The sequence below is a fragment of the Tauraco erythrolophus genome, chromosome 7 (genome assembly GCF_009769465.1).
Source record: "Tauraco erythrolophus isolate bTauEry1 chromosome 7, bTauEry1.pri, whole genome shotgun sequence".
Lineage (NCBI taxonomy): Eukaryota > Metazoa > Chordata > Aves > Musophagiformes > Musophagidae > Tauraco > Tauraco erythrolophus.
The window spans coordinates 22,390,335-22,411,544 of record NC_141471.1 but is presented as its reverse complement, the minus strand read 5'-3'; the positions used below and the strand labels follow the sequence as shown (position 1 = coordinate 22,411,544).

Genomic DNA, 21,210 nt, shown 5'->3' with positions numbered 1-21,210 from the left:
GTTACGGGGCAGCGATGAGCTTGCGACGCTGCAGCAGCTCAGGCCACAGCTTTCACGCACAATTCCAGTATAGAAAGAAACTCATTTGACACCGCCTTGCTGACAGAGCTGCTGCTGAGTGGATCAAAACAACAGGTTCTCTATTTCCATCCCTCCTGCACGTAAGTGCCTACAGATTCCTTCGCTAAGGCAGAGCAGGGTTCATGCTCTTACACTGCCCCTCCTCCAGGTGTTGCTCAGTGAGAAGACTGGGGTGCCCACGCGAGAGTGCAACGTGCAAGAACCTATAGCGCAGCACTAAAAACGAGTCCGCTAGTTTTAAATGCTTTACTGTTCAGGGAAAAACTGAGTGCCCTGAAAACCACGAACCCTTCCCGGCCACGACAAAGGCCGCGGACCAACCACAGCACCGCCGGGCTGAATGACACTGGTACGGTGACGGGAAAAAGACGCTGCCAGCATAGACCGGCAGCGCTCCCACGCCAGGGCCGACCACCGCGGCCGGCGCTGCCTTCTGCTCCCCGCGGCACCCCTCCCTTGCGGGGCGCCTCCACCTTCCCCTTCCCCGGCCGTACCAGACCCCAGACCCCTCGGCTCTTCACCGGCCCCGGCCGCCGCCACAGCCGCTCCCTCCTGCCACTTCCCGCAGACGCTACCGCGCGGCCCGCACCCGAGGAGGCCACTCGCCGTGGGCGTACGTGATGACGCACCGAGTGACGCGGCGGCCGTTTGCCGGGGGTGGGGCGGTGCCGCACGCCCGCCCCCGCCGGCCGCCGTCCCGGGGCCGCCGCGGGCCGGGGCTGCCGGAAGGGAGCCGCCGCCGCCGCCGCCGCTGCTGCGTGGCTGAGCCCCGGGTGCCCCGGGGGCTCGGCGGGAAGCCGGGGCCAGGCATGGGCCTGATTTTCGCCAAGCTGTGGAGTCTCTTCGGTAACCAAGGTGGGCGCGGGGCCTGGGCTGGCTGCGGGGGGCAGGGTGGGCGGCGCGCCGGTGGAGAGGCGGCCGAGCGGAGCCCGCGGGGCTGAGGGGGCCGCGGGAGGCCGGGGGCCTGCTCTGGTCGCTGGGCTTCCCCGGGGGCGCGTCTGGGCGAGAGTTGGGCTTCTCTTTGTGCCGCCGGTTCCGCGGCGCCTCATGCTCCGGGTCGCTTTGTTTCTCCGAGGCGGTCTCCTCCTCTCCCGCTTCCCCCCTGGCTGCTCCGACCGCTTGGCTTATCGCGGGCAGCCCCTCGAGCGGCGCGGTCCCGAGCTCGCGCAGTGCGGAGCGCCGCTGCCGCCTCGCAGGCGCCTCGTATCGCCGTTGTAGCGGCTGAAGCTTTAACGGGCGAGGAAGGTCTTGTTTGTCTTTGCAAACCCTCTGCTTTCAAGTCGGAGCCTGCTATTAAAGTCGTGCTATTTTTATTTTTAGTATCGAGAAAAAAAAAATCAAACTTGCGTTGGGGCTTTTGAGGTAAAGATCTGTTTGTGTTTTGGCAAAGATACTGGTTAAGTATGGTTAGTGACCCAAGGAAATCACTTCTCGAGCCAAGCATAAAAAGGTCGAAAGGGGGTAGCTTTCTGTTCTTGCCTGCCTAGTCCACCCAGCCATACAATAATGGCTCGTGCTCTAATGCAGACTTAAAAACTTCTGACTGCCACCACCTTTAACTCAGACAGTTATCATAAAAATAGAAAATTATGTTTTATCTGTTAATTTATTTATTCTAATGAATCTTGTTTCCCTAGCCGCTTTTGGTTGACAATGAAATACTCAAGGAATTTATTGTTTGTATTGTTTTTCCTTAAGGCTCTGAGTTTGGAGCGGGCAAACTGATGTTAATGTTATTGTTCTCTTATCAGGTTTCCAAATGCATGTTTCATTCCTTCTTTAAAGTTACTAAAAACGTAGTTAAACTTTTTTTGTGCAACACTTTGTTGCCAATACAGTTTTGCACGTTTTGAAAGCGGGTACACCTGGTGCCCCTTAGATAGTCTTGTCACTGTCAGTGCACAAAACCGAGTGTAATTCTGTAAATATCAAGCAAAGTCTCACATGCATACGTATTAACATCTGTGTATCAAACTGTCCTTTCGTGGGATGGGAGTGGAAGAAAAATCCAGACCGTTTATCTTTCCCTTGCATACACTATTCCACCGTGTCATTCCAGAAGTCTTCTAACAGTCTTCTGAATTTTTTTGTCGTTGATTTGAACGTTCTTATTTGTCTGAACTGGAAAACCCATTTGGTAAGATTCAAAGTTCCCCCTATTCTCCAGACAACTGTTAAGTACTGTCTTGGTTTTAATCAAATACTGTAATCTGTGACTCCTTTCCTTCCATAAAGGACTCTGAAGAGACATCTATATGCAGAAAACTGATGAGGAGATAACTTCTGGTGGCTTTTAGTGTTGGTCTGTATGGTTCCTTATGATGTCAATATTTAAATTCAGGAAGGAAGGAAGAGGTGCAGTTTCGTTGTTTTGGTTTCTTTTTCTTAGTATATGACAACATTAGATTACATTTATCCATTTCATTAGTGGAATAAATTGTATTAATTCCTGAAAGGAAAGTTATTTTTCATACATTTAAAATGTTAATGAAAATTAGTATCACAGTTAAGATAAATGAGGCAGTACCATGAAATACTTACCATTTGGCTTTTATCACAATGAGAGACTTCTAGGATGTGTCCTGATGTTCTTTTGTTGCTGCGATTCTTTTTGGTTTGGTTTGTTGGGATTTTTTTGCCCCATCTTCTTGTAGTGAGAAGGACGTGAGTTTCTTTTCATCACCAGAATTGAAATTTCACCCTGGAAAATTCTGTTCTGACATAAATTTTTAACCCATCTAGTGGGAATTTATTCTCAAATTACATGACTGCTTTCCTCTAAATAATACTGCCACTCCTAAAGGGTAGTAACTATTGAGTTGGCTTTGATTGCTCTTCTAGTTATATCAAATCTGGACAATTTCTTGCAGAATTCATAGGCTGTCCCATGAAACTGCGTGTTGAGCAGACTAGCACAGTAGCATACACACTGATTTTGACTATATAGAGGGAATAATCCAAAGATGCAAATAAACCCTGGTGTGTGTAAAGCATATCATCATCAGTTCGTCATGGCTAGTGTGGGTTGTGCTGATAGTCTGAAGCTCTTGATACTGGCAAAATGAAAGGTTAAACAAAGCAAAGATTTAGAAAGTGCCATCTGTCTTCCATCAAGTAGAGCATGGGGGAGGAGGTGTGCCTAGGTGCTAGAAGATACAGAACAGGAAATTGTTGGCATTTCACTCAAGTATTAATTACACGCTGCAGTTTTGCTTTACATAAAGGTGAGTAATAGCTGAACTGAAAATGCCAAATCTGGAAGATATTTCATCAATAATGTCTAAACAACGTTAAATATCTATTGATGAGCTAATACTGTTAACTCACAGGAAGAAGATATGTTGGTAGCTTTCTGAAAAATGCACATCTTAAAATAATTAACATCTTAAAATAAGCCCCATGTGGTTTTGTGCCTCAGGGTTCAGTGCAGTTAGAGTAAATGCTCGAGGTACAGAAAATTGCGATCATTCACAGTGGCTTCTGCTGGGTGGGAGAACCTTGTGATGAAGGTACCTTAGATACTACTAAAGCACTGAATGTCATTTTATTAATTTGCACATCATCTTTACTACTTTGCTATTTGATTCGCTTACCATCCTTTCCAATGGTAAGGATGAGGTAGTGGAAGGAAGGTGGAGAGGCTTGACCTAATCTGTTTCTAAAGAAATTCAGTGATAAGTGTCTGTTGACTAATGTTATCTGATGACCTTTTCCAGCAGCATTTCTTACTACTCGTATTCAACTGTTTTAGCCCTATGACTTAGGTAGCATCTTTGTATTCCTGCCAGGGAGTTGAATCTGTCTGTTGCTCTGTTTCAATTCACTGTACATGCAGCAGAAATTGTTCCGTTTGGTTCAGTCCATTTTGGTTATGGTTAGCCCATTTTGGCAAACCCGGAATGGTTCATGGAGGAAAATGTAATGGTTAAAGTAGTATTGTGTGACTTGGACCTGTGATGGAATCTTTTAGAAGGGGGAAGCCTTTAACTCTCTTTTCTGCTCTGCTGGCAGAACGCACTTGTGTTTCCACTGCAGTGTACTATCTACCTTCCAAGTTTGGTGTGTGGGATTACAGAACAAGAAAAGCTGCAATGCAGAGCAGTTTAAGGAAACTGGGTGATGCCTGTGCTGATCTGTGAGTCAATGACTAATGGGAGTGAGGAAGGCTAACAGTCTCTGCCCTGAGCAGAGTCCGTCAGGGAATAGCTATTTGGTTTTGTGGCGATGTTTGGAAGGTTTCCCTTCCAGTTTGAGTTTGGCAGTAGTTCAAGTAGTTATTTAATCTCCTTGTTTTCTGCTCTCTGTGGCTTTTCAGTGCAGAGGTTAAAGCCTGAAGGAGGAGGAAAATATGCATTTCTATGTCTTTCAGCTCTCAATATGTATTGTCTCTTAATCAAGTAGTAATTGAATGATGCCAACTGAAATAGAGATACTTTACTTATGTGAGAAACAATTGGCTTAAAAATAAACTTTTGTCTTTTTTCTAGGTGACTTACCCATGGCTTCCTGATTCTTTTTCCTTATTTCTGAAACTGACGAAAAACATTGCCTGAGTATTGTTTTCATTTAAAACATTGTGCCCTTCAGCCATTTAAAGTCTAGTTATAAAGTGTCATTAAGTTCAGATTGAAGTTACGCTTATTTGAAGGTAACTTTTAAAAGTATGTTTAAAAAAAAATCAAACTTAAAAAATGGCTGGTGTAAGCCATGATTCAGTACTCAAATGGCACAGTCTTCTAAGCAACATGTAGTAATATGAATAAATCGTGGAGCAGCTAACTTATTGCCTATGTCAACACAAAGCTGAATAAAACTTGCTTGACTTACCATTCCGTCAATGCTATCAAGATTGCTCCTAATGAACCTGTAAGGAAAAAATGAAAGTGAATGTCAGCAACCCTGATAAAGGCAACTCACAATTGTCAATACCTTATTCCCTTGTGTGTGCGTGGCTGGTAGAGTTTTTTAAGAAGTTCACAAATCTATATTTTAATTTTTTTGAATGATAGTCGTTCAGAGTCTTCCAGGTTGCTCGGAATAAATGCTATGGGTGTTAAAAAACTGCTGCAAGAAGAATAATGGTAAGCTCTAAGTCAAGGTGGTTGAACTTCTGTAACTCCACGGTTTTCTTCACTTAGGCTTGCTGACAGTTCCCAGACTGTACAGATAGGTTAGCAGAGACCATTGTCTGGAAAACCACATGGATTTTGCTTCCAGTGACTACCAAAGGCTACTTTCTTGTAATCGAGTCTGGGATGTATTTAAGCAGATGTTCTGTGTTTAAAAGAAAACTCTAAAGTGGCTTTTAGAGTGCAAAGTGAATCCTTGTATTGAAATGTCTTTGAACTTCGGTAAAATGCTATTCCTTCTGCCTCCTCTTTAGCAAACTTCTGTCTGCATTCTATCTTCAGCCTTGAGGCCTCCAAGATTGTTCTTCAGAACTAGGTGTGGGTTTTGTGTTTCACAGCCTGAAAAGTATTGGTACCCTTTCCAATATTCATTTCTTCTCTCAAATATGGTCAAAGAGCCTTGCCTATCGTTAAAGTGTTTAGAGATATTTTTATTTTTAATTTTTGCAAATTAGAAAGAAGAAAGGGTAAGGTTGTGAGAACTGAATCTTCAGTTTAGGATCCTTTTACCACAGAGGAATATAAAAGACTGAGTGAAGTGAAGAAAAGAGCATATTATGTCTTCCTTCTAACATCTGCAAGAAGATAATCTTCACTGTCCTATTATTTTGTAATATTAGACTGCCAGAGATTTTTTTTTTTTTTAATAATCTGCCAGGAATGGTTGATATAACAGAATTCTTTGAATTCTTTTGAACAGTAGTCTAATACTATCTTTTTTTTTTCTCCCCCCTCTGCGTATGCCTACTTTTTGTACTTATTTCCCCTCCCCCCTCTTGCTACCTGGTTTGTAAAGACTCTGCTCTTCTGCTCTGACAACTCTCGTTATGGATTTTCTTCTTCCTTTGCCAAGAACATGGTGGACTGGAAAGATACTTATGAATACAGCCCAAACTGAGTTTGAACACCAGCCAGTGAAAGGCAGAAATTTGGGTTAGTCTGTAAGTACAGAACACAAATATGAGCATAAATCGCTGCCTATGGTTTACTCCATAATTGTCCTTTCTCTTAAATGTAGCATCTGTCTTCTGCTAGTTGCTCTTGTAAACAAATATTCATCTTGCTAAAATTTTATTCTGTCTTAATTTGGCCATTTTTAAGTTCACGTTTTTCCTCTAGTGAACATACATAAGTAAAAATTCTGTCATCTAACCAATATAGACAGAAATTCAGCTTTTGAATATGTTTGTAAGTGAAGAGTTTTCCATTACCATAGGTGACAGTTCTGAAAGCAACTGCCATTAATAAAAGGTGGAAACTGGTATTTGTGTGAGATACTGGTGCTTTCATGTTGTTATTTTCATCCCCAAATCAACACTTGTGTGGCTGTTACTTGTTTGTGCTTGTTCGGGTGCTGTACAAAATGCCATTTGACTGCGGAGTAACACAGATGAGCGGTGCCTCTTTCCCCAATTAGTGTTGGACTATTCATGCTTCAGTGGCTTTCAAAAACAGTCATCTCAGTGGGGGCTTTTTTTTTCATTACTTTAAGTAGCGTGATATTGTTTCATCCGACACTTTTCTCATTCATTCCTAAGACTCTGTATTCTGATGTGAAGGTGTAAAAGAGCAATGTAATGCCCGACTGAAATTCCTTTTCTTTTCCTCCTTGAAAATAACTCAAAACAGAATGTTGCAAAAGGAGAGTCATCTTCCAGGCAATAGTTGACAGCATGGCTATATTGAAAACAACAGAAGGGTATTTCTGTGTATGAACTTTGAAAGGCCTTTAAACTTGACTGGATTTGAAGAAAAGATGGACAGTCTAGCTATGTGGCATGGTTTATTAGAGTTGAAGGCAGAGAAGATTTTGTACCATTTACGTATTGGGAACGGTTATTAATTACTGATGCTGCCTCTTACGGGGCTAAAAGTATTACTGGATTTAAGGCCAGGAAAAATTCTTTCCTTAGACTGTGTTGGCAGGATGCAGTAGTAGGAGAACTAATACAAGGAAATGCATTTCAACATGATAGGGCTGTATTGCGTAGCAAAACTTCTAAAAGACCCAAGCAAGAGATGGTTTTATTAAAATCACTTTCACTATGAAAAGACCTAGGTTTTTATATATAAATAGGTTAAAAAAATTCAAACCACTTTAATTCTTCCTTAGACCACCCACTTGCAGGCAAAAAACACCAATTTGGTATTTATGATAGATATTCTGACCTTTTAGCAATTTTTTATGTTTTGTAGATCCAATGTGGTATTTTAGAGGAAATCTTTAAGCTGTGAACTGTGTTTTGCTTTGGAATAAGTGCCCTAGAATTTTAAAAATTAGTCCTTCAAAAGTGAGCCTGTTCATGGACTTTTTATGCAAGTTTTACATCTAGTGTGGATTTGTAACTCCTCTGCTCTCAAGTGATTTGCTTTTTTGTCAGTAGAGGGATCAGTATCTTCTAACTTCACACATGTATCAAAAGAACCACCATTCTAATTGGCTGTGCTGCTATATTTGAAATTCTAAGAAGGTTTAACTACAGAGAAACTTAGAAGGTTCTGAGGGGTTTTGTGTTTTTTGTTTTGTTCTGGTTTTGTTTCCCCTATGGCTGGAAAAATAAGACTGCAATATTTGGAAGATCTCTATTCTGTAAGCTGGACTTTACAGCAGGTTGAAGGAGGTCATCTTTTTCTTCTACTGAGCACTGATGAGGCCTCACCTGGAGTAGCATGTCCAGCTCCAGGCTCCTCAGTACGAGAGGCATGGACATACTGGAGAGGGTCCAGCGACAGGCCACAAAGATGATGAAGGGACTGGAGCATCTCACGTATGAGAAAAGGTTGAGAGAGCTGGGACTGTTTAGCCTTAGGAAGAAAAGGCTCAGGGGGGATGTTTTTAATGTATATAAATACCTGAAGGTGCAAAGAGGACAGAGCCAGGCTGTTCTCAGTGGTGCCCAGTGACAGCACCAGAGACAGTGAGCACAAACCGAAACACAGGAGGTGCCTTCTAAACATCAGGCAACACTTTTTCACTGTGAGGGTGACTTAGCACTGGCACAGGGTGCCCAGGGAGGTCGTGACATCTTCATCCTTGCACATATTCAAAAGCCATCTGGACACGGTCCCGGGCAACTGGGTCTAGGTGCCCTTGGTTGAGCAGGAGAATTTAACCAGATGTCCTCCAGAAAGAAGTGTCTTCCAGCCTTGACTGTTTTGTCGTTCTGTGACTTTTTGTTTCAGAAATTGCGATGTTAAAATTTGTGATCTCTTCAAAATACAGGTTCTTCTTAGTTTTTACTGTGCAAATGATGATGATCCCTTAACAAGTGGTTATTATTGAACCTTGAATGTCAGGCTAGTATTTTGTGCAGTCTTTGGATTTTTGGTGATGTTCTTAAGATGATGGATTGCTGTGAGTTGTACTTTTTCATTGTACTTTTCTTTGTAAAACTAGATTATTTTTTTTTAATGAAGTAATCATAGTAGTAACCATTCCTTCCAGTACTTCCAACCATCCAACTTCCAGTACTGGCTGTTGCTAAAACTGTAGTCTCAAGAGAAGATGAGGCTTTGTGGATTTTTTTTTTTTTTTTGTCCTGAAGTTACCAGTAGTCTGTGTAAGCTATTGAAATAAGACAAACAAGCAGTTGCTTTCTTCAGAAAGGAAAAGTGATTATTGCTGTTTCTGCTAATTTATTCTTGTCTTTTTTGTGTATATGCAGAGCACAAAGTAATCATAGTGGGTCTTGATAATGCTGGAAAGACTACTATTCTTTACCAATTGTAAGTATATGAACTCTTTTGTTTTTCTGTTTACCTTTTAGTATTTGTCACTTTTTAATCATTGAAAATTCAGCTTTGCAACCTGTAGAAATCTCTAGATCACAGTTTGTACGTTAATGGTGTTTGTGGCTTTAAACAGAGTAAATATTTAAAGGGTAAGTGAAGGAACTGCAGTGTTTTAAAATTGAGCTGTAAATTGTATAACAAAATTGTACATATGAGCACAAAGTGAACTGCAAATTCTATTGCCTTCAGAGCCTGTCTTTATTCGTAAGCATAGAAATAATCCTGTCACCAAGAAGTGCAGAGAAGAAAGTGATTTCTAAATTAATGGATATTCTAGCCACTCTGCAAAAATCCATAAATGTTTCCAAATGTTTCCTGATTCCAGTGTCTAAAATTTGTGATGAAGGATTCCTCTAAATGGTATTTCATCTTGCCTAGGTCCTACCTGAAGCATTTTTCAATAGCATCATTGCACCCAAATCTTGCCAGCATTACAAGAGTATCTATGATAAATTCAAGAATATTGGCAGGAACATAATTACTATTGTAGTTGTGGAAAAGGAGGAGGGTGTAGCCAAATTACTATGCATATATTTGGATAAGAAGGCAGCAGAGGATCTTTTCCAAAAAACCTTTTTCCTAAGCCTTTTTGTCAAAGCTTAAAGGTAGAACTGAGAAATTTTCAGTTACTTAAATAAACAGTCCTTAGGAATTTGTTTTAATATTGAGTTACTAAGTTGAGTGGTCTGATAAAATTATATTCTGATTTACTTTGCACAGTTTAGCATTCTCCTTATTTGGACTATTGAGAATAGCAGCTTCTAATTTGAAACAAGTGCATTTTAAGTGTCTGTTAAAGAGTGTCCTTTAAAAAGAGAAGCTTCTTAAAATGCAGATACTTATCCATTTGCTATAAGCCTTTTATGTGCTTATTTTTCCTTGCTGATGTCTTTAAGAATGTCTACAGTCTCTACTACAAAAGCACATTACAACTGTCAACTACAGTTTTTAGTCCAAATTCAGATTGAACTCATATTTTTAGTAAAGAGCTGCTCTTAAGTATTTGCTTTATTATTACAAAAATTTGAATGTGTAGGAAATATGTCTAGTTTTTTATATCTTCTTTTATCAATTACACGTATTTACTTTTTTTTACAACAAATTTGTTGTAATTGAGCTGTGACAAGCCTTGTGGATTTTACTGGCTGGTCTTTATGGTGTGATATTGTTTCTTTCAGCTTAATGAATGAAGTGGTTCATACATCTCCAACCATAGGAAGCAATGTAGAAGAAATAGTGGTGAAAAACACTCATTTCTTAATGTGGGATATTGGAGGACAGGAATCATTACGGTCATCGTGGAATACCTATTACTCAAACACAGAGGTATGAGAAGCTGCTTTGAAATCTGCAAATCCAATAAGTCTGTTTGAAATTTTATTTATTTATTAGGAATATTGATAGAGTCTTATAAAGTTGCAGCTGTATTGTTTTTAGATGTTTGTGAGGAAGAGCAAACCCAAAAAGTGTAAGGTGTCGCTGGTATGCAGCCAGCTTTTCTGGTAGTATTTCAAGTATTTTTCCTGTCTACTTTACTGTAATGTCATTTGATCGGTGAAGTTAGACTTTTTTCTGGAACAATCAAATGATATCAAAATGCATTTCAGATCAAATGGGTTTTTTGTACGTTTTTTCAAGTAGATTTAAAATAAAATTTTGCAATATACTTTGCAGATTCGGTGCAGATTTGCAGTGGTTAACCTAACTGCTGTACATCTAGTCTGAAATGTTTTTGAGGTAATGATAATTAAGAGTGAGCAATGAAACTTTGTCTAGACAGCAGTATTTAAAAAGCTCATCAGCTTGTGGCTTTTATCCAAAGGATAAAGGAAAGTCTAGCTGTGCAGTACTCATGAGGTAGCTGGTAAACCTGCCATTGCTGGAAAGTTACTGAGCTCTACTACAACCAGTTGTCTTTTGGGGGTTTGGTTTTTTATGCCAGTCTTTTTGATGCCAAAATGTTACCAATGCAATGTGCTTATAAACTCTCTGTAACCTCACTTTGAGACTTCTACGTTGATGTAAAAGGTTTTAGACTTCATTTCTTACCATTTCTACTAAAAGTATACATCTCTTGTAGATATTACTCGTTATATAAGCACTCCATCCTCCTGTAAAATGAGATTTTCTGCCTTATGCCCCACCTTGAGAGTGGGGAGATTAGAGCGATCCGCCCCAGATGTTCAGAAACTTTTTATCTACTGAAAGCCTGGTGATGACATCTCAACCTTCATCTCTAGTATTTTAAACTTATTTTTAATTTTATCTGGAAAAGTATGGCTACATCTAAGACATGTACACATGAGGGTGAAGAGACTTCTGCCAGCGTTACCCGGTACAATTCTTGACATTTGTCCATTAAGAATCTTTTATTTTTGGAATTTAGGGAGATGCATGTATTAGTTCTCTTTGTGATACTTTTGGGATGTAGTTCGTCATATTCTGGCTAGTAAGTGTTTGAAATCCAGTGCTTTCTAGCACGTGGAAGGAAGAACTTTCCCTTTACTTAGAAGCTTTGTCTGCTGGAAACAGTCGAGGAAGAAAAGGGATCTGTTTAGTATGCTGATCCTAGCCTTCTCGATATGAATAATTCCTTTACTGTTCCTCCTCATCTGCTAGACATCTGAAAGTCACAGTAGCATTAAATTGACTTAGATTTTTGTACTTTGTGGTCATTTTCAATGGGTAATGAATCTCTCTAATTTTACAGGGCAAAGTGATTTGGAGCACGTGTTGGAGAATTATGGCAGTGACTTCTAATCCTTCTTTTTTGTTTCTCTCTTTTCTCTTTCCTTATCTGTAAATTGAAGCAATCTAAACAAAATCTTTGGAGTGATGTAAAAATCCCACAAATAAACTTTTCAGTGCATAGCTGCTCTAATTGGTTTCAACTTATATGGCTAATTCTGCAATTCTGTTTTAAGAGTCAGATCGTATTCTTACAGAAAGGATATTGAGACAGGCTTACAGACACAAGATTTGGGGGGAGAGGAAAGGGGAGGGAGCTCTCATGGCTAAGTTAGGGGGAGTGGGGGCAACCAAAGAGAGTTAGAGTAAAAGAGAAAAGCAATGGAAAGGTGTTACCATCTGGGCAGAGAAGTGATGGAGTCTTTCAGATGAGTTTCATCTCTCTGATTTCCTCTCCAGTGTAGCATGTGTTCCCTGTAATTCTTTTTTTTTTTTTTTAATAGTATTTGTGTGATTTTTGTCAGAATGTGCTTGATCTCCCTACTAGTTGTTCACACCCATGCTGCAGTTAGTGCTGCTTGGAGCACACTGGGTGGGATGAGTGTTAAGCACGGATCAGTTGCCCTGGTTTGTGTACACATACTGTTGTGTAATGCTTACAAGCATTTACTTGCATACCTACTGTGTAATGCCATGTCCTTTTCCTTTCTACTGTAAGGCTATAAAATAGAAGGTACAAAACAAGGGGCAGAAAGAGTGGGGTAGAAGAGAGTAATTTTCATACCAGTGACAATTACTTCCCACAGGAGACCTGACGTACCAGACCTAGCAGTGTCTCAGGATTCACAAGTGGATGGCCATGAGAATAACATGCCTGGCAGGAACAGTAAGGGTAAAATCACTGCTACAGCCATCTCTAAGTGCCTAGGTGGAAGGTGCAAAATTTTAAGAAGGGTGCAAAGTTGTAAGTGAGAGGCCAGCTGCACAGGCCCTTTGCATTACAAAGGTTAAGGTGTTGTGCAAGAACACAATGCTAAGCCCTACAGGTACATAGCTTTCTGAGGTCTGATATACTGCTTTGAAATAACAGTTCTTAAGCCTTGTGAGTAAGATGATGCTGAATTGCTAAAAATGCTTCTTTCAAAATAGGGAATTTCAGTTTGAATAGTTTTATGAGTATGCAAGTAGTAGTGGACAGTGATATCTGGTTTTGATAACTCTGTAGCAAGTTTTTCATCCACATTTTAAATGTAATCCACTATCCGTAGGTGCTTTTGGTACCTACGTCACTATTTTGCTTGTGATGTAGAGCCTGAAAATCCACCAAGGAGACTTAACTGTAATATGTGAAAGTAGATCTTAATAACAGTGCTGAAATGTACTGTTGCACAATATGCAACAGTATAATATTGCACAATCTTTTTTTTTTTTTAAACTATAGTCTTCATGTATGATTCCCAGGGCTCAAGAAAGACTGTAACAATAAACCTATTTTATTTTCTAGTGTGCTATGAAAGTCTGTGTCTCTCATACAGGAAGACTTGTGGTAGTGGTCTCTTCAAAACCTGCTTTCTGTAATTTGTACTTTGTACTTACATACTGTACTATTGTTTTCTCCCCTAGTTCATCATTCTTGTTGTTGACAGCATTGATAGAGAGCGACTTTCTATCACAAAAGAAGAACTTTACAGAATGCTGGCTCATGAGGTATGGTGGGGAGTTGGGATAATACTTTTCTTTTGTTGTCGGGATAATACTTTTCTTTTGTTGTCAACAGTCAAATAACAATATATACTTCCTATGTTAGCAAAAACTATACTATAACAAAAAAATTTCTGAGCCTAAGAGTGCATGCATGTTGGTCACATTTTAAAACCTTTTAAATTGTAAAAAAACCCAGGAAAATTATTATGAAGCAATCTTCTAATAGGACTTACTTGATTGTAATCGAATCACCTGTAAAATATCTTAAAACAAAACTTGTAAAATATCTTAAACTTCATATTAATGTAACTGGATATTATTGTTCTCCACCACTATCTCTCTTCTTTCAGTTAAATGGTTAAAATTTCAATAAACATTTTTTTTAACATTTTTATTTTAGAAAGTAGGCGATGCCGTTTCTCTTTCTTATTTGTTTTAATCTGGTTCCTTAAAATTAAGAAGCATATCTAATACTATGGATAAATTAATTTCAGTTCAGTTTCCTTCTGAATTATTTTGTTTATAGTTTTATTATTCCTTGTCATATTGAGGACTGTTCAACATTGGGTCAACTCTCTCAAACATCCTAAATTAACATCTACTTTGGATAAGCTGAAGTACATTAAAACCACCTGTGATCACTCAAGCTGAATTAGAGTTGTTTTAAATCTGAATATCTCAATTTCTGAAGGAAAAAAATTTAGTACAGCACAAGTAATTCTATGGAGTTAATTTCTCTGAGAGACTTGTATTGTTTCAAATGAGTCAGGATTTTGCTTTATAGTTAATGTAGTTTGGGTCTGGTGGTAAGGAGCAAATACACTACCAAAAAAAAAATGAAAGATGACTTTTTGCGGTGAAGCTTTCCCATGTAATTTATTAGTTTCAAGTTTTACAAACTCTTATGAGATTGTAATCTACTGTCTGTTAAAAACAGTTGGTAGGCCTAGCCTGGACTACTTGTAGGAGTAAATTTTAAATTTTGTACCATAAAGGTTTGATTTTTTTTCTCTTGATGGAAAAATAGTCTCAAAATGTAATATACATTTAAATGTGTTGAACACTTTTAATAAACAAGTGTTGGCTTTCTGAGTATTGGATTTGTTTGCCCTTGTGCACTCCTAAAACCATACATCCCAGTTCTTGTCTCATTGCTGTGTGAAATCCTAATTTCCATACAGACACAAAACAACTTTTTATTAGTTTCTCTTTTTACTAAAGCTGCTGCAGCATTACTAAAGCTCCCTTTTTGGAACAATAGGATAAAACTTACAAGAATTTAGATAGCTTTCTTAAGTCGTTACTGCTTTAATCACTGCAGAACTTGTTTAATGAAGTTGAAAGTAATTTCCAGGGAATGATATTTTGCAAACTTTTCCATTTGAATAGTGTAATGTAGATTTTGGAATGTTTATCCAGTAATTATTCTGCTGGCTGGATGGCTTGGGGTTTTATGAAATGTATTTTAACAAGACTTTCATTAGTTAACATATGAACATGTGGTCAACACCAAAAGGATAGTTGTATAAAACGTTATAATTTGATTCTCTGTGGTGGAGAATGCTTCTGAATAAATTGGTTTCTTTAGTCTTAAAGTAATTAATTTTTAATGTAGTAAGTCTGTTAAAACTCCATGCTGCTGTGTAATTGTAGACTAGCTTGAATACAGTTCTTCTAAGAGCTTAAGTTAATGCAATAGCCTTTTAGTTCTTTATAATAACTATTATGGATACTCTAAATTACTTCTAGGATTTACGGAAGGCTGCAGTTCTGATCTTCGCAAACAAGCAGGACGTGAAAGGTTGCATGACAGCTGCCGAGATATCTACGTACCTCACCCTTAGCTCCATAAAGGATCACCCATGGCACATTCAGTCCTGTTGTGCTTTGACAGGAGAAGGGTAAGTGCTAACTTATGAGAATACTGATTTAGAAGCCTATTGAGACCAATGTGGATTTGCTGAAAGAAAGTATTTTCTGATCTTGGCAGTCAGAGGGACATTTTGAATTTTTCCTTTTCTTTGTTGAACCTTGTGGGTTTTTTTCATCGACCAAACTCCAAATTTGTACAAAAATCTTTCAGCTTATTGTTAAAAAAAGCCTCAAACAAAACCCAAAAAACACCACTACCCAAAACCAACACCATAACCCCCCCAATATGAAGCTGTTGGCATAATTGTTTACTCTCTGTGTGCTGGCCTCTCAGAATATTCTGTGTGTCTCTGTGTAGTTAAATAAATAAGGTGCTGTCGTCTTCCTTTACATTCTGATCTGCTATAAGCTTCTAAAGCAGAGAGGTTGGGGTGGTTTGGGGTTTTTTTTGGTTGCTTGGATTTTTTTAGTAAGCGTTCAAAATAGTTTTGATGAAAAGTTGCATAGATCTGGCATAAGACAACATTTTTGCCAATATTAAACCTTTTATTTATATCTGGCTGATGTAGATGATTTTGAAACTTGTATACCTTATGCCAGGAATTACTAAAATGGAAAGCTAAGCTTTCCTTAGATCTTTTGTCTATAAAGATCAAAAAACATTTTTGGATGCTTATAACAAGTTGGGTAGTGTCTTGCTTACCTGGTTTTAAGTGTGCTAATTTTTCATCTCGATCCTTAAAACGGTTTTCTAATGTGTAATAGAGTTTTTTTTCAGCTGTGTTGTACAACCTTTACAATAAAGTGGTCTTGTGACATGAAAAATAATTAATCCAGCTGATGATTTGGGAAGTGAGCATCTTCCTCACTTCTAGCATGGAGTATTTTCTAATGTAATGGAGTTGTCTTGTAGAGTGATTGGTAGCATTCACTTCTTCAGGGTGGAACGTGTTAGTGGTTTTGTGATTGAGTCTTTCAATTGTATTGTTTCATTCTATGAGTTAACTCTGCTTTCCTCCTACCAATTCTGTCAAAGTCTTTTTTGAGTATTTAGTTTATATACTACCTTGGATCTTCAAATAAGTTGGCATTTGGAGGAAGGTGAAAATTAATGAATATGAGCTTCAGTTTAGAAACATTGGCCATCCTAGGCTGCTGCTTTCTTGTTTAAAAAAGATGAGTAATTAGAATACTTAAAACTGACAGTAGTAAGACCAACTCATAAAAAAATTTCACAGAGTTAGATCGCTGAGCTGAATCTTCCTTGGGAAAATCTGACAAGCCTAGGGAGCTTAGCCCTGTGTGAGTGAAGCTAGTCCTCTTGGATAGGTGAGTCATGATATGCTTTACAAAGGTAAAGCTTAAAGATGGCGTAAACTAGGTAACTAGATCCTTAGAATATCAAAGGAAAGCGTATCTTCTGAAATGGAAGACTTTTAAATTGATTCATAGATTCATAGATTTCTAGGTTGGAAAAGACCTTAGAGATCATCGAGTCCAACCATCCCTAATCCCCATTAAACCATATCCTCAAGTAGCTCATCCACCCTATTCTTAAACACATCCAGGGATGGGGACTCAACCACTTCCCTGGGCAGCCTATTCCAGTGGCTGACAACCCTTTCAGAGAAGAAATACTTCCTAACATCCAACCTGAATCTCCCCTGACTAAGCTTATGCCCATTTCCTCTTGTTCTATCTCCCATCACTAATGTAAAGAGCCCTTCCCCTAACTCCCCACCATATTTTCTCAAGTATTTATAGGCCGTAATCAGGTCTCCCCTCAGCCTCCTCTTCTCCAGGCTAAACAGCCCCAACTCCCTCAGCCGCTCCTCATAAGTTTTATTTTCCAGCCCCTTGATCAGTTTAGTCGCCCTTCTTTGGACTCGCTCCAGGAGCTCAATATCTCTCTTAAAGCGAGGGGCCCAAAACTGGACACAATATTCCAGGTGCGGCCTCACCAGTGCCGAGTACAGGGGCAGGATCACCTCCCTGCTCCTGCTGGTCACACTTTGAGATGCAAATTGAGTGAGTAAGTAGATTAGATCCTGTGCAGTCTTGATGTTGAATATAAACATAACTTTGTAGTAAGATTTTGGAATTCTTGATACACTGCCTTTTCCTGAACCAGTTCAGTCTAGATACCTTTCCGTTGTCTTTTAGTATTAGTATGTAAAGGTCTAGCTTTCAAGTAAACAGTGTTCCATGGGAAACCTGTAGTAACCTTCCATGGTTGACGAGGGAAGGGCTGTGGGTGTAGTTTTCCTTGACCTCAGTAAAGCCTTTGATACAGTTTCTCATAGTGTTCTGGTTGAGAAACTGGTAACTGCTGGCCTGGATAGGCACACCCTCCTTTGGGTTAAAAACTGGCTGGATGGCCGGTGCCCAAAGTGTGGTGGTAAATAGGGCTAAATCTGGCTGGAGGCCGGTCACCAGTGGGTTTCCCCAGGGCTCAGTGCTGGGTCTGGTTCTGTTTAACATCTTTATCAATGACCTGGATGAGGGGATTGAATGTACCCTCAGTAAATTTGCGGACGACACCAAGCTGGGAGGCTGTGTCGATCTGCTCGAGGGTAGGGAGGCCCTTCAGAGGGATTTGAACAGACTGGATCATTGGGCTGAGGCCAATGGCATGAGCTTTAATAAGGCCAAGTGCAGAGTCCTTCACTTGGGGTACAAAAACCCCAAGCATCGCTATAGGCTCGGGGAAGAGTGGCTGGAGAGCTGCCTGGCGGAGAAGGACCTGGGGGTGTTGGTTGACTACCGGCTTGATATGAGCCAGCAGTGTGCCCAGGTGGCCAAAAAGGCCAATGGGATACTGGCGTGTATCAAGAATAGTGTGACCAGCAGGAATAGGGAAGTGATCCTGCCCCTGTACTCGGCACTGGTGAGGCCGCACCTGGAATATTGTGTCCAGTTTTGGGCCCCTCGCTTTAAGAGAGATATTGAGCTCCTGGAGTGAGTCCAAAGAAGGGTGAATAAACTGGTCAAGGGGCTGGAAAATAAAACTTATGGGGAGCGGCTGAGGGAGTTGAGGCTGTTTAGCCTGGAGAAGAGGAGGCTGAGGGGAGACCTGATTACAGCCTACAAATACTTGAGAAGGGATGGTGGGGAGGTAGGGGAAGGGCTCTTTCCATTAGTGATGGGTGATAGAACAAGAGGAAATGGGTATAAGCTTAGTCAGGGCAGATTCAGGTTGGATGTTAGGAAGTATTTCTTCTCTGAAAGGGTTGTCAGCCACTGGAATAGGCTGCCCAGGGAGGTGGTTGAGTCCCCATCCCTGGATGTGTTTAAGAATAGGGTGGACGAACTACTTAGGGATATGGTTTAATGGGGATTAGGGACGGTTGGACTGGATGATCTCTAAGGTCTTTTCCAACCTAGAAATCTATGAAATCTATGAAAAAGAAAAACTTACTTGGTTCCATGTACTTCTGAGTAAGCATGTTAAGAATAGTGTCTTTTAGATTTACAAGGGGAAAAAATTGAAGGAGTGCTAAGCTTCAATAAAATAGCATACTTGACTATCTTCTTGTGCTTAAAACCTAAGTAGACTTAGTTTAAAACACTATTCTATGTGAGTTTCAATCCCATTCCAACTGATTTTATGTATTTGAAGTAGATCTTTTTAAACATAAAACCAAGAGAAAATACTTTAAAGATGTTGGAATAGAACTAGTACCAATATAATATCTCTTATCTTTCAGGTTATGCCAAGGCTTGGAGTGGATGACCTCCCGTATTGGAGTGAGATAGCTCCACCCCACACCCCTCCACATTTCCCCAATGAAGAGACTTCTATTTATCCTGTGAACATGTACATTTTTCTGTACTTCTGGCTGCTGAGGCAGTGACCATGTTTAATTTATATCAGCCAACCTCCAAGCTGTACTTGAATCAAGTGCAGTTGAACTGAAACACAAAGTATTTTCTTAACTTTTTTTAATACACTAATCTTCAACTGGATGAACATACATGAATCTGTTTTTAAGCATTGAAATTCTTCTGAATATGTATTCTAACTTTTTCAATGATAGCTTTTTAAAAATCTGTTTTGTCATTGTCAATATTTCATATTTCCTCTTTCTAAATAGTTTATATAACTTCCTAACATAAATGAAAGCAGTTTGTTTAATAATGAAAAAGTAGTAAGTAGATCGACTTTACTCTGGCATAGCTTTAGCCTCTAAGGATAACTGTTTCTCCAGCTGGGCTACCTGGAACATCAGTAGAGTTCTAGCCAGCATGGGAGTTAATAGTTACGAATGCCAATTTTTAATGCTCAGCGTCTTAGTTATAGTTAATATTGTGGTGGCTTTTAACCTGGTATATAATTGAACTTCTGCCTTAAAAGAAATCTATTTCATTCTCAGTTTCTCTGGTAAGTAGTAGGATATGATTCTTTCTTTTACTTGAAAATACATCTCTGTACAGTGAATAAAAAGTTTGTTATTAAGTGCTGGTTTAGTCATTTAGAACTTGAATATATCTTTTTTAAAATAAACCTCTTTATAATTAAATTTGGAATCATGGTAACCAGTGTTATGTGTAGACTTGCTGTAATCTGTTTAAAATTTTAAATACTGTATACATGAGCCTTCCTCACCTTCTAGTGAGAGTGCTGTTTTCTAAATGAATGCAAAAGCAAAAGGGAAACCAGATTTATAAGCAACAAAATCATGGTGCTTTATCTGTAAACTTCAGAGTGAAGCTAATCTTGACATTTATTTACCTACTATCAAATATATTTTCAGATTCAGTTGCAGAGAAATATTTTTGCCTTAATTTTTGGTTTTAGTCTTATTTGCAGGAGCAGAGAACTTCTGATGTTGTTCGAGTTAGATTCATTCACCTGAAATTTAGGAACTGAAAGTTGAAAAAGTAGAGAGCTTCCTTTTGAAAAACAGGTATTGAAAGATTGGACCTGGTAGCTCTTAATTCAGTTTGAAGGGGATGAAGTTAGATCTGTAAAGAGAATCTGAAGCTATGAATTAAGTTAACTGAGAACATCACATGCCGAAAAAAACCCACAAACCAGCTACCAAATGCCTCCAAAAATTCTGAGAGGTGAAACAAACCAACAAAAAAAAAAAACCCTATCAAAAACCCGCCAAACCAAAAGCAATAGTGGACACCCAATTCCTAGTGAAATCTCAGCAGCAGTCAAGGATCTAACCTACATAAATGCTTGGCAGGCTTTCCAAAAGCACTATTCTGCACTTTTTTATGCCTAAAAACCATGTGGAGTCTGGTTACTAGAATCGTTATGCTAATTGACTGGAGTCCTTTAATGGGAAAATGTTTTTGATAAACCTTGTTTTGATAATTTAAGCACACTGAGTTTTCTTTAGTCAAATTTTAACTTCTGTAAATTTCAGTTTGATTCCATTTTTATTTGAACAAAGATTAATGACATTTTAAAAGTATAAACAAATACATTGTCATAAATGTTAAAAAGAAGACTTTGAATACATGTGGAATCAGTGATTGGTTGAATGAAGTTATCTATTAATGCTGGTTAGCAAAAGTCGCATTTAGGAGAGAGACTATGTTGAGTGTCAAGTCAAAATGCTCAAGTGAAAAGTAGTGCTTAAAGAAAAAAGAGAAATGCAAGGCAAGGTTAAAATCTGATGCTAAAGCTTCTTGATCCGCTGTTCCTGCTAACAACTGTTCTAATGTGTGAAAACGAGATTTGTTCTTTCCTTAGGGAAGCAAATTATAAAAGAAAAAAATAAAATGATACTGTGAATAAAATTCCTTGCTTGGTGACTTAATTTCAGTTTGCAATTTAGGTTTATTTTCAAGTTTATTTTTATGTAATTCAGAATGTAGTTCTGAATATTTATAAAAAGCACTGTCTGGATATATGGCTGTTTGATTGTTTTTTAAAAAAATAAATAAATCATAAGGTCATGATTTGATATTTCACACTTTCCAGGTAAAA

General features: G+C 39.0%; 1 protein-coding gene across 2 annotated transcripts; it reads left to right on the top strand.

Moving 5' to 3' along the window:
* The first annotated feature begins 139 nt into the window (after positions 1–139).
* Positions 140–21,007, top strand: ARL5B (ARF like GTPase 5B). Of its 2 annotated transcripts, none has more exons than XM_086614387.1 (6): positions 140–161; positions 8,876–8,936; positions 10,181–10,328; positions 13,314–13,397; positions 15,144–15,295; positions 18,974–21,007. In XM_086614387.1, the coding sequence occupies exons 3-6, from the start codon at positions 10,185–10,187 to the stop codon at positions 19,020–19,022; spliced, it is 429 nt and encodes a 142-aa protein (XP_086470513.1). In that variant the 5' UTR covers positions 140–161; positions 8,876–8,936; positions 10,181–10,184; the 3' UTR covers positions 19,023–21,007. The 2 variants fall into 2 exon arrangements, with proteins under 2 accessions (XP_086470513.1, XP_086470512.1); XM_086614386.1 differs by lacking the exon at positions 140–161 and adding an exon at positions 856–936.
* Positions 21,008–21,210: the final 203 nt, after the last annotated feature.

Excerpts from the sequence above, each read along its gene's own strand:
- ARL5B (XM_086614386.1), top strand. The coding sequence starts at position 891 with ATGGGCCTGATTTTCGCCAAGCTGTGGAGTCTCTTCGGTAACCAAG. Across the intron at positions 937-8,875 it reads GAGTCTCTTCGGTAACCAAG|AGCACAAAGTAATCATAGTG; the intron begins GTGGGCGCGGGG and ends GTGTATATGCAG. Across the intron at positions 13,398-15,143 it reads ACAGAATGCTGGCTCATGAG|GATTTACGGAAGGCTGCAGT; the intron begins GTATGGTGGGGA and ends AATTACTTCTAG.